We start from the raw sequence: 18290 nt of genomic DNA, 5'->3' as shown, positions 1-18290 counted from the left end.
GCTTGCTGTTGGAGGTCAAGGAACTTTGGAAGAGTGGCGCGTGCTTTCACTTTGACACCCCTGTCCCACCATCCGTGTGTTTTCAGCGATGGCACAGGCTTTTAATTCAGTTGATGTTAGTGTTGGGCCCCAGAGTGGTCAGGACAGTGGTGGGATTGAGAACAAACAGCTCCGTGATTGGCTACCAGAAAGAAAGGATTCCTGAGCAGGGAAGATGATGAACATCCTCTTGTGTGACAGGGAAAAACTGGTGCTGCCAGGTTTGAAAACCAAAGTCATTTGTTTCTTGCCAGCGGATCTGCTGTTCTCTGACCTTCTGCTGTTTTCTTCATTGTGCTTCTCACGGTGCCATCCTGATACGTAGTTTATCACATGTGCCTAACAACGTGGCCCCGGTCAGGTTCATGCCAGGTGGCAGGGGTCACCTTGATGACATGGTGAAGCGCGATTCATGAGCAAACGGCTGAGAAAGAATTCTTGAAACGCGTTTGGTGCAAAAAGGTGATTTTATTAAAGCACGGGGACAGGACCCAAGGCAGAAAGAGCTGCACCGGGGTTGTGAGAGTGACTGATTATATACTTTTAAGTAAGTTTCTAAGGAATTTGGAAGCAAGGCTTTCAGGACCTTGAGGGGCTAGCTGCTGTTAAGATAAGGTTACTTTTAGTCTTTAATCGAACATCAACGTGAAGGCACTAAGGCAGCCACGAGTTCCTCGAGGAAGGTCACACTGTGCACGTTTCTATCGGTGGTGTGTATCAGTGGGCTGCAAGCTGTAAGGAGATTTCATTGCAGCTACGTTTCTCTTGCCTTTGTCTCCCTCATCAACCTTGGAGGAGACAGATGGGGGCTAAGTGTCAAGATGGCATCCTGACCACATCTGCCCGGTTCTGCCGTGTCTGTTGCCAGAGGGTCAGTTCAGAGTGTGTGCGCGCAGCTGTGTGGTCTGGTCTGTCCCATCGTAGACTGAAGCTCGCTCCAAATGAGATGTTTTGTCTTTGTTTTTGAATGACTCTGGCAACCAAATGCCTCCTTAGCCTGTCATTGTGCCCAGTCAGGGAGGGAAACACCCAGTTGTCCCCCCTCCCCCACCACCCTTTTCTCTTTCAGAAAAAGAAACACCGGAAGCACAAACACAAAGGCAAGCAAAAGAATAAAAAACCAGAGAAGAGCAGTAGTTCTGAGAGCACAGACAGCAGCGACAGCCCGAGTGGTGAAGAAGGGACTGTAGACCTGTCACCCCAGGAACTGCTGAGAAGGTAGGCAGTGGGGGGCACTGGTTTTCAGAAACCTTCCAAGGTTTCTTCTAAGGTGTATTTGCTGAGAGGCAAACGTCAGAAATGATCGATACGTATATCGAAAAGAAAGAAAAAAGAAAGAAAGAAAACCAAGAAAGGTACTCAGGACCCCAGTGTGTTCCACTTCGGTGCATGCCCCTCCTAGGAGGGGACGGGTGGAGGGTGGCGCTGGGGGTTGTTGCGGTCCTATCTGGATGTCACAGTCTTCACTGCTGCACAGCCTGGCCCCCACGGAGCCAGGAAGGGGAAGTCCATCTGCGGGCCCGGGATGAAAGGGGAGGCACAGGTGAGCCCTGGCCATGTCAGCCCTACCTGCTGAACCAGCTCATTAAAGGAAGAGTAGCTTGGTCCTGTTCTTAGTCCCCATGCCTCCGAGGGCCTCCTCCTCCATTCTCTACTCTGGTTTCTTAGCCGTTTGATGTTGTTCTACCCACCTGCATTAACTACTGTGGCCTTGTAGGTATATCTTGCTGTCTGGAAATACAAGTGCCACCCCCTTGTTCGTTTCCATTTACTTCTTCAGAACGGACAGCACATTCTCATGATTCAAAAATACAAAGATAAGCATTTCAGTTTAATCCCGAGCCTCCTGAAGTGGCTGTGCCAACTTACATTTCCCTCTCCTCCTGCATGCCGGCGTGATGGTAAGGTGCCCACACCACGGGCATTGCTCATTTCGTCCTCATGCACTCCAGCGAGGCAGACACGTGGGTCCCCTCATCTCCCAGGTCGGACGGCCAGGCCCAGGGAGGTTAGGCCTTGAGGATTTGGGGCCAGATCTTGAGGATTTGGGGCCGTCTGATGAGTCATTCCTGCGGGGACACCCCTCAGTGCCCATCTGGAGGGCGTGGTGGGAGGGCGGGAGCAGGGCTTGCTGTGGGACACTGTGCAGCAATCAGAAAATGTGGGCAGAGAGCTGTGTGCTGATTGGCATCTAAAACTTACCATCAGGAGATCAAAAGCTGCAGAACGGTGTATCCAGGCAGTGCTGTTAATGTTAAAATGTCCTCTGGCCTTTGGATTTCCCTGTGTGTACATTTACGTACATCCTTGCACAGGAAGAGGGCTGGAGGGGTTCTTCCCACACCTGAGAGCACCTCTCTCCAAGGAAGGGAGGGTCAGAGGTGTGGAGTGCACTTAAATCTTCACTCTTGTGGTTGTTAAAGGTTTAGTCCCCCCGCTCCTCCCCATCGAGGAGCCCCTTTTTCTTTTCTTTTCTCCCCTTGGAGCCCCGAGGGCCCTCCACCCTTTGTGCCTCACCCCTGTTTTCTGCAAAGGACAGTGGGAGGCTCATGACCACAGGGGTCTCATTTGCATCCCCCGCACCTGGCATGGAGTGTCACTCTTGGTAAGGGCCTTGATGCTTTTCTGCTGTGACAGTGCCACTTGGTTCTGGGTGGAACCGTGGTCTGCCGTCTCCACCCCTTTCCCCTGAGACACCCCTCTCCTTCCTGTCTCTATCAGATTGTCTTGCCCATTCTAGAATTTCACAGACGTAGAATCATACAGCTAAGCAAACACCTTAGTGCACACACATACATATATGTGCACAGACCATCACCTTCCAGCTCCATGCATTCTCACCGCCTGATCAAGGGATATGCCAGCACCCCACGGCTGCTCGTGTCTCCTCCCACTTGGCATGCCTACCCGCATTCCCAGAGGTAGCCCCTCTTCTGTCACCGTTGGTTACTCCACTGCTTGGACTTTACTTAAAGGAACCATGTATGACTCTTGAATTGGTTTGTGAGAGTCCCCTATGTTATCAGCTGCAGCAGCTGGTTCATCTTCATTGCCAGGGAGTATCCCTTTATGTGACCACACCAGAGAGTTCATCTCTTCTGTTGTTGCGGACATGTGGTTTTTCACTTTGGGGCCGTTGAGCAAGGATCTAGAGCCAGTGTGTCCCAGCTCTAGTCAATGAACACCCTTGTGTGCATGAAGCTGAGATTTAAGACTGCCAGCTCAGGAGCCCTTGGCCCTAGAGCAAACATGGTTTTTTTTTTTTCAGCTCCTTCCCAAAGGTCCTACAGGAGCTAGGTTGAGTAGGATTAGAACTTGCTTTTATAAACAGGTCCTAATATGAGATGTGGAGATTGAGTTTCCCTGTGTGTTTGGGGGTGACAGAGAAGCATTTTTAAGAATGCAGATTAAACTGATGCTTCTAGGGGCACCTGGGTGATTCAGTCGGTTGAGCATCCGATTCTTGATTTCAGCTCAGGTTATGATCCCAGGGTCATGGGATCGAGCCCTGCATCAGGTTCCGAGCTGAGTGTGGAACCTGCTTAAGATTCTCCCTCTCTCGCTCACTGTCTCTCTCCCTCCCTCTCTCCTGCTTGTGCTCTCTTTCTCAAATTAAAAAAAAAAAAATAAATGATGGTTTCATGGTCTGTGGTCATCCTCTGTATTCTATGAGTCCAGATGTACCACTGTGAGTTGGGGAGGTCTGTGTGCTCGGCCCCCAAGGAGCTATCTGGCTTTCGGTTCTTATCTAATTGTCCTCTCTCTTTTATTTCCTTTTCTAGGCTGAAAAGTCTTCCACTAAGGCGGCAGTAATTGAATTCTGCCCTGGTCTGTCCCAGTACCAGATCTCCTCCATGATGGAAGCTCGTTGATTGCTAAGTTAATACATTGTACAGATTGTATTTATATGTAAATTCATGCTGTAAAATAATTTTTAAAACCTTGACATTTCAAAGGCTGCCTTGGAAGGTTGCAGAAATTGATTTCTATTTTTAACCTCAGTTAGTGTCAGAGGAAATAATTCAGACTGTACAGTTTAATTAAAATGGAATTTTTCTATTTTCTTTTTGATTTTTTTTTATTTCCTGAAACTTTAAAAAAGAAATGAAAAGTGAAGGGTTTTCTCTAGTTTTGTTAATGGGGAAAGCCGAGTCCAGATAAAGACATTTGGCCTTACATAAGGACTCGTGTGAGAGGGAGGTGGTCTGCACGTGGCTCTTGCCTCTCCTAGTTGAGAGTGGTGGCTGGGAGTCCAGCAGGGGGCCTAGCATCAGGGTCCTGGCAGGTGGCCTCAGCCTCTCCAGGTGGATGTCCCCCAAGTGTCCCACATAGTCTCCCATACCCAGAACTGGGGAGTGTGCGCCCACAGCCCGGGTCACACAGGCATCAGGTCCTTGCTCTGCAGCCCTGGGGCCCCGTTCCCAGGCTGCCTTATCTGCACTAACCAGACTTTTGAGAAAAGTGCTGGCATTCAAAGTGACCTCATAGAAAGATCAGAACAATTGAACAAGTTTAAAAATAGCAAGAAAGTAGAAGACCACTTCAGCCACCCAGAGATGACAACCCTTAATGTTGTGGAATATCCACCCAGTCTTTTTCTATCTGTGGGGCTGCTACCCGACTGGAGGTAACATTCGGTCTCTCCTATTGTCATTGACATTGGGACACATCTCTCCTTCGTACTCTCATATGCGTCCCCGCCTCCAACAGCTGCATCTTAATTCATGCATGGCCTATTCTAGATCTAGTGATCATTTCTCTCTTGTTCACGTGAGGTGGGTCCACCACGAGCCCCTGCGCAGGCCGAGGGCACACAGAAATCGTCCTGGGACAGGGAGCCAGGGAGAACCAAAGGAAAGCCCTGGGGGCGGGGCTGCTCGTTTCACATGCTTGGCCTCATTCCTTTTGTGCCCAGGGCCGGAACCCCGTTTTTCTGGGAATAAGCGTGTTCCGCGTGGAGGGGAAGCAACGAGATCGCAGCGCTAGGGGGAGGGCGTGGCGTTCCCAGGAAGCGGGCGCCGGGCGCAGGCGCGTGGCGCCACCGTTCGTTCGTGGCCTGGCCGGGGTGCTGGGTGTCGGCAAACCAGCGGTTGGGGCTCTGAGATGGCCTCGGAGCCACCCTGCGCCCCCGGCTCCCCGGAAGCCCCGGACAAGGGCAAGAAGACAGTGTCACAGCAGTGTGAAGTACAGCCGCCTTTGGTCCACTCCGGCGACATTGAGCATCCGCCCCAGAAGCTGCACCGTGCGGCCCTGGTCAGGGGCTATGGCCGCTTCCATCTGTCGATTGTGGAAGCACGCCAGGCCCAGCTGCTGTCCCGCTTGGACCCCCTGGAGGTGGGCAAGCGCTCACTGCCATCTGAGAAGCACCCGATGCCTGAGGAGAAGTTCTGGGGCGACCAGGAGTCCCTCTCCAAGGTCAGACCACCGGGGGCGGGGGCGAGGAGCACAGGCTTGACCCCCACACGTGGGGAGGGCGCAGTGAGCCGGGTAAGGGACCTGTGGGGACCAACTTGGCATTGCCAGGGGCCCCTGAGTGAAGCCCTTGGGCTGCTGTCTCTGGGAAAACAAGGCTGCCCTGGGGGAGAAGGACAATGTTCCAAAGCAGGGGATCCTGACCCAACCCAGAGTGTGGTTTCTGGCTGAGCCTCCCAAATGTCCCCACGGTGACAACCCCAAGCACATACCCCAGGGTCGGTGAAGGAGCCCTCCACGCCCATGAAACAGAGTTAGCTCCAGCAGCAACAGAAAACTTAGAAGAATAAAAAAATAAAAACCTACCAACACTACTTTGTCTTCTCAGCGATAGCTGGAGAGACACCGCAGTGAAACAAAGGCTGGTGGCCTGTCAACAGAATTCTTGGGGATGAGAAAAGGATTTCCACACCGAAACCCCCATGGAGGCTTTAAAATCAGAGCAGAGCACTGAAACAAAATTAGAAGACAAGCTCCTGGGATACTCTGAGACTCAAAGAACAAATATAAAGGAATTAGAACTGTGAGAGAAAAGGTCATGCATGCCGGAGAGATCCAGAAGAGCCAATATACATACAGGAGGTGTTGGAGAGGGAGAGGGAGCAGGGGGAGGAGAAATACCGAAGGAAAACAGTGAAGAGACTCTCCCTGGGTTGAGGAAGACTGAATTGTTCCCATGGAAAGAAATGGTCCAGTTCAATGCGAGATGGGAGGCAAAAATCGCCTGCCTGGGGAGGGTAGGAGCGAGGCTGTGGTGCCCACAGACCACAGACGGAACAGCCTGGGATCAGGTTGAGGTGCCAGGCTTCCTGGCCCGCCCTCAGAACACCTGGGAGCAGAGCCCACAACGGGGATTGCTGATGGCACTAAAAGTGCCAACGCTTTTAGTCATGATACTTGTTCTGCTTTTTAAGTGAAATTAAAGGAGAGCACAGACATTATATTTTTTCTCAGTAGAACATCCCCAAGACTCCAATTCAATAGATATAATTTGTTTTTAAACAAGTCTCCCTAGCAGCCTTGCCCCCATTAACCCATATCTCTGTACTGAGGCAAGAAATGTTTCTAGCTTCTTCTGTAACCTTACAGAGATATTTTATTTTATGCATTTCCCAGCACATATATGTATTATTATTTCTTCTTCTTCTTCTTCTTCTTCTTCTTCTTCTTCTTCTTCTTCTTCTTCTTCTTCTAACATAAATGGAAGCATACCTTAGACCCCTTATGCACCTAATTTCAATTTTTTTTACCTAAGGTATTTTAGAGATCTTTCCATATCAGTTTAGAAACATCTTCCTTGTGGGGCGCCTGGGTGGCGCAGTCGGTGAAGCGCCCGACTTCAGCCAGGTCACGATCTCGCGGTCCGTGAGTTCGAGCCCCGTGTCCAGCTCTGGGCTGATGGCTCAGAGCCTGGAGCCTGTTTCCGGTTCTGTGTCTCCCTCTCTCTCTGCCCTTCCCCCGTTCATGCTCTGTCTCTCTCTGTCCCAAAAATAAATAAACGTTGAAAAAAAAAAAAAGAAACATCTTCCTTGCTCTTTTTTATGGAAGTATCCCACTGGCTAGCCATTTCCTGAGGACTTTAACCAGTCTCCTGTGGATGCACATTCAGACGGCTTATGATTTTTTGTGCCTAAGGTTTTTATGACCCATTAAGATGACAAGTTGAGAAATTCCAAGTTTTCCCAGAGGATGTTTCTGACCTAAGAACTCTCTACCTGACCAAACTGCTGATTCCCAATAAAGGCAACAGAAAGATATTTTCTTTAGACCTGCAAAGACTCAGAATGATGCTTCTTTTTGAGGACAAAGTTACTCGGGGGAGCACTCCAGCAAACAGGGGGAAAAAAAGAAAAAGAAAAACTCCGGGAAGGGAAAGATCGGTTTAGAATAAACAGTGGAGAGCAATGACTCAAAACAATACAATCTGGAGGTGATTTTACAGTGAGATTAACGTGGTGGTGTAGCTCAATGAAAATGTTACCAAATGACCCCTTAAAAGGAAAGTGCACAATGCAAAACTTAATGTTAAGTTAATAACGTTCCAGATGATTTCATCGAAATCTCTGAGATGATTTGCTAAAGCACATTCTCAATAGATAGTGCTTCATTCTTGGTTTTTATTTAATGCACACTCAACACACGAATGGCTCTCGGTATTTTAGAAAAGAATCGGCTCAACACCCCCACCCGTGGCTTCCTGGCGCATTTAAGATGAAGTCCAGAGATCTGACCATGACCTTCCAGGCCTTTTCGCATCTGGCTCGTCTCCCTATTCTCCTGCTCGCCTGTGACCTGTGAACCTCCAGGCAGGGACGGCCTCGGGTCCCTCCTTCCCGGGAGGCTCTCCCCGCCGTCCAGGGTGCAAGTGCCTCTGGCCAGGAGCTGCCCCGCGTACCGGCTGTTGGACGGCCGCCCCCCTTCCCGTGGCGCGCGGGCGCAGGAGCCTGTTCAGTCCCTGCGGTGCCCACGGATGCTCGCTCTCCGCCCTCGGTTCCCGCCGGCCCCACAGCGCCTAGATAAGGCCCGACGAGGCTACAACATACTTGTTGATCAAGTGAAGGAAAGCTACACACATAAAGAACTGACATTTTGTTGTTGTTTTTACAAAAATTGGACCGTCCTCTATGTGCCAGTTTTGTTCGTGCCTCCGGATATGTACCTGTGTGTTTGGAACGTCTCTGCAGCGCCTCGAGGTCTCTATCCCTAATGAACCCCGAAAGTACTATGCCCAGAAGAAACGCGGAACCAAGGTCCCCGGAAAGGACGTTGGGGTTAGAGGGATGCCAGCCGCTCTCAATTGCTGGTCTGTTTGCCCATAATGAAAGCTCTGTTTTTGCCATGAGAGAACGAGGATGGGGAGTTTGGAGACGGAGGCAACTGCAGAGTGGGGAGCTGGGGGTGGCCGCCCCAGGGCCAGGGACCCGCGCAACAACTACAGGAAGGGTCGCGTCCCCGGGACACGGCTGGTTCCCAAAGGCTGCCGGACGCCAGGACCCGCCCCCCGCCCGGCTTGCCTACGCCCCCTGGTGGCCAAGCGGGTGTCCGCGCCCGCACGCCTCGACCCCTGGCTGCCGAATCCCTGTCCCACCTCTCTGCGCTTCGTGGAGGCGAAGAATGCCTCCTTCCCTGCATCCTCACACCGCCGCGCTCTCTGCAACCCCTGTAGCCACGCCTCCCCTCACCCCTGCACCTCCTGCTGAACCCGCCTCGCTAGCGAGGTTTCCCATCCAGAGTCCCTGCATCTCCGCACTGCCTGGCTGCAGAGCCCCAAACCCCTGATTTCCGTGTCCCGTATTCCCTCGCGTCCCTTCACACTACCACAGTTCGACACCCCCACATCCCGGACAGGCACCCCGGCCCCGGGTAATACGGCGCCATGGAGGCGGGTGGTGGTGGCGGCAGGGGACCTTTTCAGGCTTGCTCCTTCTATCTCCCTCCTTTTTAAAAGCATTGCTTTATTGAGGTGTAATTCACATATCCTACAAGTAACCTATACAAAGTGTGGGGTTTTAGGGTATTCGCAGAGTTCTGCAACCAGAGCCACAATCACTGTAGAACCTCTCATTGACTGAAGCCCCATACTCATTAGCAGTAAATCCCCATTTCACCTGAAGCCAGCCTCTCAACTCTAGGCAATTACCAATTTAATCTCTGTCACTATAAAATTGCTTGTTCTAGACCTTTCATAGAAAGGGAAGCAAACAACATGTGGTCTTTTGTGACTGGCTGTTTCCCCTTAGTATAATGTTTTTGAGGTTCATCCATGTGCAGCAGGTGTCAGTACTCATTTATTTAAAAGCACATACACAGGGGAGTCTGGGTGGCTCAGTCCATTGAGAGTCTGACTCTTGATTTAGGCTCAGGTCATGATCCCAGGGTTGTGGGATCCAGCCAGGCATCTAACTCTGAGCTGAGTGTGGAGCCTGCTTGGGATTCTCTCTCTCTCTCTCTCTCTCTCTCTCTCTCTCTCTCTCTCTCTCTTCCTCTGCCCCTCTCCCCCACTCACTCTCTCTCTCTAAAATAAAAAATAAATACAAGTAAATCTATATGAATATAATAAATACATGTTATATATATCACACACTTTATTCTTTAGAGCAGTTTTAGGTTCAAAGCAAAACTGAGACGATACAAAGATTTCTTGTGTATCCCTTCTCATTATCAACATGCCCCACTAAATGAAATATTTAAAACCATTAATGATCCTCAATGATACCCAAAGTCCACAGTTTACATTACAGTTCACTCTGGGAGTTGTACGCTGTATGGGTTTGGACAAATGTATAATGACATACGTAGTCATTATGTACATTATGTACATACAGAGTAGTTGCACTGCCTTACAAATCCTCTGTGCTCTGCCTGTTATCCCTCCAAACCTCCCCACCCCTGGTAAGCACTTTTCCAGAATGTCATATATGTGGATGCAGACAGTCTTTTCAGACTGGCTTCTTTCACTTAGTAATGTGAACTTAAGTTTCCTGATTTTCTTTTCTTTCTTTTTTTTTTTTTCCACGGCTTGCATGTCTTTTCATGGCTTGGTAGCTTGTTTCTTTTTTAGCGCTGAAATAATACTCCATTATTTGGATGTACCATAGTTTATTTGTCCATTCACCTATCAAAGGACATCTTTAGGTTTTTCAAGGTTACTTCCAAGTTTTGGCAGTCATGGATAAAGCTGTTGAAACATCTATGTGCAGGTTTTTGTGTGGACATGAGTTTTTAAACTTCTTTGGATAAATACCAAGGAGTATGATTGCTGGATTGTATGTTAAGAGTATGTTTAGTTTTAGAAGACACTGTCAAACTGTCTTCAAAAGTGGCTGTACCATTTTGCATTCCCACCAGCAATGAATGAGAGTTCCTGTTTCTCCACATCTTTGCCAACATTTGGTATTGTCAGTGTTACAGATTTTGGCCATTATGTGTGCAGTGGTAACTTGTTTTAATTTGCAACCCCCTGATCACATATGATGTGGAACATCTTTTCACATGCTTATTTGCCACCTGTGTGTATATCTTTTTTAGTGAGGTGTCTGTTAAGGTTTTTGGCTCATTTTTTAATTGGGTTCTTTATTTTCTTATTAAGCTTTGACAATTTTGGATGATATTCCTTTATTGGACGTGTCTTTTGCAAATGTTTTCTCCCACTCTGCGGTTTGTCTTCTCATTCTCTTGACATTGTCTTTCATAGAGCAGAAGTTTCAAATTTTTATGAAGTCCAGCTCGTCAATTATTACTTTCATGGATTGTACCTTTGGCATTGTTCCTAAAGAGTCATTGCCATACTCAAGACCACTTAGATCTTCTCCTATGTTATTCTCTAAGAGGTTTATAAATTTGCATTTTACATTTAGGTCTGTGATACATTTTGAGTTTTTGTGAAGGATGTAAGGTGGATATTTAGATTTATTTTATTTTATTTTTTTGCATGTGGATATCCAGTTTTTCCAACACCGTTTGTGGAAATTCTGTCATTTCTCCATTATATTAAATTTGCTCCTTTATCAAAGAGCAGTTGGTTTTATTTATGTGGATCTATTTCTGGGCTCTCTAGGCTTTGATCTATTTCTCTCTTCTTTCACCAATACTACATTGTCTTGATTATTGTATCTTTAGATGTAAGTCTTGAAGTTGGGTAGTGTCAGTATTCTAACCTTTGTTTTCCCAAATCTTTTGCCTCTCCATATAAACTGTATAATCATTTTGTCTGTATCCACAAAATAACTTGCTGGGATTTTGATTGGGACTGCATTGAATCCATAGACCAAGTTGGGAAGAACTGACCTCTTGACACTATTGATTCTTCCTATCCATGAACATGGAATATATCTCCATTTATTTAGTTCTTTGATTTTGCTCATCAGAGTTTTGTAGTTTTCCTCGTAGAGCTCTTGTACATATTTTGTTAGATATATACCTAACTATTTAATTTTGGGGGGTGCTAATGTAAATAATACCATGTATTTAATTTAAAATTCCACTTGTTCATTTCTGTTACGGCAAAAAGTGATTGAATGATCTGCTAAAACTGCTATTAATTCTAGGAGTTTTTGTTGATTCCTTTGGATTTTCTACATAAGCGATAATGTCATTTGTGCATTAAGACAGTTTTGTTTCTTCCTTCCCAATCTTATACCTCTTATTTCCTTTTCTTGACTTATCGCATGAGCTAGAACTTCTGGTACAATGTTGAAAAGAAGTGTTGAGAGGAGTCTTTGCCTCATACCTGATCTTAGTGGATACACTGAGTTTCTTACCATTAAGTATGATGTTAGCTGTATGTTTTTTTGTTTTGTTTCATTTATTTTTTGAGAGAGAAAGCATGAGCAGGGGAGGATAGAGAGAGAGGGGAGACAGAGGATCTGAAGCGGGCTCTGTGCTGACAGCAGCGAGCCTGATGTGGGGATTGAACTCATGAACTGTGAGATCATGACCTGAGTCAAAGTCAGAAGCTCAGCTGACTGAGCCACTCAGGTGCCCCAACTATAAGTTTTTGTAGATAGTGTTTGGCAAGTTGAGAAGTTCCCCTCTATTTCTAATTTGCCGAGAGTTTTTAAAATCATAAATGGCTATTGGGTTTTGGCAAATACTTTTTCTGCACCTATTGATATAATCATGTGATTTTTCTTTTTTATCTTATTGATGTGATGAGTTACATTAATTGATTTTTGAATATTGAAGTAGTCTTGCATACCTGGGATGAATCCCACTTGGTTATGATGCATAATTCTTTCTATACACTGTTGGATTTCATTTGCTAATATTTGTTGAGGATTTTTGCATCTATGTCCATGAGAGATATCGGTCATTAATTTTCTTATAATGCCATTACCTGGTTGTGGTATTAGGGTAATACTAGCCTCACAGAATGAGTTAGGAGGTATTCCTTCTGCTTCTATCCTCTGAAAGAGATTATAGAGAATTGGTATAATTTTTCCTTAAAGGTTTGGTAGAATTCATCTGGCCCTGCAACTTTCTGTTTTGGAAGGTAATTAGTCACTATTTCAATTTCTTTATTAGATAAAAAGCTATTCAAACTGTCTATTTTTTTCTTGTGTGACTTTTGGCAAATCGTGTCTTTTAAGGAATTAGTCCATTTCAATTCAAACTTGAATTTAGTCCGTTTCATTTCCGGTGATTAAATTTGTAGAAATAGTTTTTCATAGTATTCCTTGATTATCTTTTTAACATGCATAGGATCTAGCTTTCATTTCTGATATTCGTATTGTGTTATCTCTTTTCTTTTTCTTGGTCAGCCTGGCTAGAGGCTTATCTTTTTTAAAGAACAGTTTTTGGGTTCATTGATTTTTATCAGTTTGCTGCTTTTGATTTCATTGATTTATGCTCTAATTCTTATTGTTTCTTTTCTTCTGCTTACTTTGGATTTAATTTGCTCTTCTTTTTCTATTTTCCTAAGGTGCAGGTTTAGATGATTGATTCTAGATCTTTCTTCTTTTTTAATATGTGCATTCAACGTTATAAATATCCCTCTAAGTTCTTCTTTCACTGCATCCCACAAATTTTGATAAGTCATGTTTTAATTTTGTTTGGCTTAAAATATTTAAAAACCTCTCTTGAGGTTTCTTCTTTGGCCCATGTGTTATTTAGAAGTGTGTTGTTTAGTCTCCATGTATTTTGGTATTTTCAATCATCTTTCTGTTATTTATTTCCAATTTAATTCCATTGTGTTCTGAGAGCAGACATTGTGTGATTTCTGGTTTTTTTTTTTTTAATTTGTTAAAGTGTGTTTTATGGATGGCCTAGAATGTGGTCTGCCTTGGTAAATGTTTCTTATGAAGCTGAGAGGAATGTCTATCCTGCTGTTGTTGGATGAAGTCATTTGTAGATCTCCATTATATCCAGTTGACTGGTGGTTGCGTTGCGTTCCATTGTGTCCTTGTTCGTTTTCTGTCTGCTGGATCTGTTCCTTTCTGAGTCAGTGTTGAAGTCTCCAAGTATGATAGTGGACTCATCTGTTTCTCTTTGCAGTTTTATAGCTTTTGCCTCACATAGTTTGATGCTCTGGTGTTAGGCACATACATGTTAAGGATTACTGTATCTTCTTGGAGAATTGACCCCTTTATTATGCAATGCCTCTTTTTATCCCTGATAACTTTTCCTCACTGTGAAGTCTGCTCCATCTGAAAGTAAATAGTTACTTTTGCTTTCTTTTGATTAGTGTTAGTATGGTCTATTTTCCTCCATCCATTTACTTTTAATCTGTATTTGTCTTTATATCTGAAGTAGGTTTCTTTCTTTTTTTTTAATATGAAATTTATTGTCAAATTGGTTTACATACAACACCCAGTACTCATCCCAACTGGTGCCCTCCTCAATACCCCTCACCCACCCTTCCCTCCCTCCCACCCCCCATCCACCCTCAGTTTGTTCTCAGTTTTTAAGAGTCTCTTATGTTTTGGCTCCCTCCCTCTCTAACCATTTTTTTTTCTTCCCCTCCCCGATGGTCTTCTGTTAAGTTTCTCAGGATCCACATAGGAGTGAAAACATATGGTATCTGTCTTTCTCTGCCTGACTATTTCACTTAGCATAACACTCTCCAGTTCCATCCACGTTGCTACAAAAGGCCAGATTTCATTCTTTCTCATTGCCAAGTAGTATTCCATTGTATAAATAAACCACATCTTTATCCGTTCATCAGTTGATGGACATTTAGGCTCTTTCCACAATTTGGCTGTTGTTGAGAGTGCTGCTGTAAACATTGGGGTACAAGTGCCCCTATGCATCAGCACTCCTGTATCCCTTGGGTCAATTCGTAGCAGTGCTCTTGCTGGGTCATAGGGTAGATCTATTTTTAATTTTTTGAGGAACCTCCACACTGTTTTCCAGAGCGGCTGTACCAGTTTGCATTCCCACCAACAGTGCAAGAGGGTTCCCGTTTCTCCACATCCTCGCCAGCATCTATAGTCTCCTAATTTATTCATTTTAGCCACTCTAACTGGCATGAGATGGTATCTGAGTGTGGTTTTGATTTGTATTTCCCTGATGAGCGACGTTGAGCATCTTTTCATGTGCCTGTTGGCCATCTGGATGTCTTCTTTGGAGAAGTGTCTATTCATGTTTTCTGCCCATTTCTTCACTGGATTATTTGTTTTTCGGGTGTGGAGTTTGGTGAGTTCTTTATAGATTTTGGATACTAGCCCTTTGTCTGATGTGTCATTTGCAAATATCTTTTCCCATTCCATTGGTTGCCTTTTAGTTTTGTTGATTGTTTCCTTTGCAGTGCAGAAGTTTTTATCTTCATGAAGTCCCAATAGTTCATTTTTGCTTTTAATTCCCTTGCCTTTGGGGATGTGTCAAGTAAGAAATTGCTGCAGCTGAGGTCAGAGAGGTTTTTTTCCTGCTTTCTCCTCTAGGGTTTTGATGGTTTCCTGTCTCACATTCAGGTCCTTTGTCCATTTTGAGTTTATTTTTGTGAATGGTGTAAAAATATGGAATGCTTCACGAATTTGCATGTCATCCTTGCGCAGGGCCCATGCTAATCTTCTCTGTATCGTTCCAATTTTAGTATATGTGTTGCCGAAGCAAGCACTGAAGTAGGTTTCTTGTAGACAGCATATTGTTGGGTCCTGTTTTTTCATCCACTCTGATAATCTCTGTCTTTTAATTGGTGTATTGATAGTGATAATCCAAGTGATTATTGATATACTTGGATTAGTACCTACAATATTTGTTATTGTTTTCTATTTATTGCCCCTGGTTTTTGTTCCTATTTTTGTCTTCCACTCTTCTACCTGTGTGTGTGTGTGTGTATGTGTGTGTGTGTGTGTGTGTGTGTGTTGTTTAAAGATTTTATTTTTAATTAATCTCTACACCCAATGTGGAGCTCAAACTCACAACCCCAAGCTCAAGAGTCACATGCTCTACTGACTGAGCCAGCCAGGTACCCCACCTTTTGTGGTTTTAGTTGAGCATTCTATGTGATTCCATTTTCTCTCCTTTCTTAGCATATCAGATCTCTTTTTTTTTGTTGTTGCTTTTTTTAGTGGTTGCCCAAGAATTTGTGATATACATTTACAGTTAATCCAAGTTCACTTTCAAATAACACTATACCACTTCATGGGTAGCATCAGTAATTTAAAGGAACAAAATATTTCTAATCCCTCCCTCATGTCCATTGTATTATTGCTGTCATTCATTATATATAATATATAATATTGTACAATTATAGTTATATGTTAATTATATAATATATAATATATTGTTGCTATTATATAATATATATAAGATATTCTATATAATACGTTCTTACTATTATTATTTTGAACAAGCTGTTATCTGTTAGATCAATTAAGAATAAGAACAAGGTTTTTATTTTACCTTCATTTATTCCTTCTTCGGTGCTCTCCTTGCTTTATGTAGATCCGAGTTTCTGACCTATATCATTTTCTTCTCTCTAAAGAAGTTTTAACATTTTGGGGTGCCTGGGTGGCTCAGCTGGTTGAGTGTCTGACTTCGGCTCAGGTCATGATCTTGCAGCTCGTGAGTCTGAGCCCAGTGTTGGGCTCTGTGCTGACAGCTTGGAGCCTGGAGTCTGCTTCAGATTCTGTCTCCGTCTTTCTCTTTGCTCCTCCCCTGCTTGCACACTGTCTTTCTCTCTCTCTCAAATATAAATAAACATTAAAAAAATTAAAAAAAAAAAGAACTTTTAACACATCTTTCAAGGCAGGTCTACTGGTAAAAAGTTTCCTCAATTTTTGTTTGTCTGAGAAAGTATTTGTCCTTCACTTTGGAAGGATAATTTTGCAGGATACAAATTTCTAGGTTGGTGGTTTTTTTCCCTCCTAATACCTTAAATATTTCACTTTAGTCTCTTCTTGCTCACATGGTTTCTAAGAAGTTGGATGTAATTCTTATCTTTGCTCCTTTACAGGCAAGGCATTGTTTTCCTCTAGCTTCTTTTGGGATTTTCCTTTTATCTTTGATTTTCTATAGCTTTAAAATGATACACCTAGGTGTAGATTTATTATTATTATTATTATTATTATTATTATTATTATCATCATTATTTTGCATTTATCCTGTTTGGTGTTCTTGGAGTTTCCTGGATCTGTGGTCTGGCATTTGAAATTAATTTGGGGGAAATTCTCAATTATTGTTTTTTCAAACACTTCTCTTGCTTTCTCTCTTCTCTTTCTGGTATTTTCGTTATGCATGTATTACAGCTTCGTAGTTGTCCCATGGTTCCTTGATAGTCTGTTCTGTTTCTTTACGTCTTTTTTTGTTTGTTTGTTTTCTGTTTGCTTTTCAGATTTGGAGGTTTCTATTGATATGTCCTCAAGCTCAGAGATTCTTTCCTCAGCCATGTCTAGTCTGATAATGAACACATCAAAGATATTCTTCATCTGTTACAGTATTTTTGATCTGTAGCATTTCTTTTTGGTTCTTTCTTTGAATTTCCATCTCTCTGCTTACACTGTATACCATCCACTATGTTCATTAGAGCCCTCAGCATATTAGCCACAGGTGTTTTAAATTCCCAGTCTGATAATTCCAACATCCTCCTCATATCTGGGTCTGGTTGTGTTGTTATGCTTGTGCTGTCTCTTCAAGCTTTGTTTGCTGCCTTGTAGGATTATACTTTTTTTTTTTCTTGATAGCCAGACATGATGTACTGGGTAAAAGGAACAGATGAAAAGAAGTCTATAGTGGTGTGATGCTAAGGTGTCGGGAGAGGGGGAGAAGTCTACAGTCCTATGACTAGGTCTCAGTCTTGTAGTGGGCCTGTGCCCACTTTGAACTTCACATGTGAACTTCACACGTGTTTTTCAGTCTGCACCCCTCCCCGTCCTCCACCCTTAGTGAGGTGGGGTTGGATGGCTAGAGGGGCCCGCTGGGTGTTTGCCTTCTCCCATGTGGAAGACTAGAGCTGGTCGGGGTTGGGGACTTCCCTTCCCCCAGGTCTGTGCGGCTCTGATAAAATCCCAGCAGGTCAGGCTCTGGTTAAGTAGTTTCTCCTGACAAGCAGAGGTTGTTGAGAAGAACAAAATGCTGTGGAATATTTCAATATGATTCCTTTCCCCTCCTCCCCTCCTCCCCCAGCCAGAAGCACGAGGGGATTTTTCTCTTATAGTCATTGTGAGGACCAGGTGCTAGGGGAGACATTTACTAACATAGATGTGAGGGTCCCTCACCACTGGGTCCCCCTGGAGTTTTCAACTCTCTAAGTTGTCCACACGGAGTCTCCAGCAATTTGTCAGTTATAGGTCAGGTTTCCCTGTCCTGGGACTCGTTTCCATGGAGGTTGCTGCCCTTGGATTTCTGCTCTGTAACTTGGGATTCTTTGTATTGGCCTCTGTCTCTCCAGTTTTGGGAGCAGCAGTCCGCTCTGTGACCTCACTTGTCTGAGGAATGTAGGAAGGGTTGTTGATTTTTCAGTTTGCTTGGGCTTTAATTTGTTGTGAGGATGATGTGGTGGCTTCCCAGCTTATTACATGGCAGACCAGAAATGAGAAGTCTTCATTCCTTTTGTATTGCCTAGTAATATTTCATTATGTGAATATGCCTCATTTTATCTGTTCATCTGTGGATGGATACTCGAATTATGTCCATTTTTTTATCATTATGAATGATACTGCTATGAGTACTCGTGTTCAACTATTTGTGTGGGCATACGTTTTCTTTCTTTTTTTTAAATGTTTATTTTTACGAGAGACCGAGCGCAAGTGGGGGAGGGGCAGAGAGAGGGAGACAACAGAATCGGAAGCAGGCTCCAGCCTCTGAGCTGTCAGCACAGAACCTGAGGCAGGGCTCGAACT

General features: G+C 44.5%; 2 protein-coding genes and 1 non-coding gene across 6 annotated transcripts in view; 2 read left to right on the top strand and 1 right to left on the bottom strand.

The window, feature by feature from the left end:
* GPATCH1 (G-patch domain containing 1) overlaps positions 1-4098 on the top strand; it is a 39103-nt gene extending 35005 nt beyond the window's left edge. For all 3 annotated transcript variants that reach the window (XM_006941457.5, XM_003997950.6, XM_045045566.1), the window contains 2 exons: positions 1109-1257; positions 3822-4098. In XM_006941457.5, coding sequence (XP_006941519.3) covers positions 1109-1257; positions 3822-3852 — 180 coding nt within the window. In that variant the 3' untranslated portion in view covers positions 3853-4098. The remainder of the gene's footprint in view (positions 1-1108; positions 1258-3821) is intronic.
* An 890-nt stretch (positions 4099-4988) lies between these two features.
* The window catches only part of WDR88 (WD repeat domain 88), a 47023-nt gene continuing 33721 nt past the window's right edge, over positions 4989-18290 (top strand). Inside the window, exon 1 of one of the 2 annotated variants that reach the window (XM_045045567.1) lies at positions 4989-5454. In XM_045045567.1, coding sequence (XP_044901502.1) covers positions 5143-5454 — 312 coding nt within the window. In that variant the 5' untranslated portion in view covers positions 4989-5142. The remainder of the gene's footprint in view (positions 5455-18290) is intronic. The other variant, XM_003997994.6, reaches the window with a different exon arrangement.
* LOC111558174 lies at positions 14958-15064 on the bottom strand. The gene has a single exon (XR_002738761.2). It is a non-coding gene; the product is annotated as a U6 spliceosomal RNA (small nuclear RNA).

The sequence above is a fragment of the Felis catus genome, chromosome E2 (genome assembly GCF_018350175.1).
Source record: "Felis catus isolate Fca126 chromosome E2, F.catus_Fca126_mat1.0, whole genome shotgun sequence".
Taxonomy (NCBI): domain Eukaryota; kingdom Metazoa; phylum Chordata; class Mammalia; order Carnivora; family Felidae; genus Felis; species Felis catus.
The sequence above is the reverse complement of the archived record's forward strand: the minus strand, read 5'-3'. Positions and strand labels throughout refer to the sequence as shown.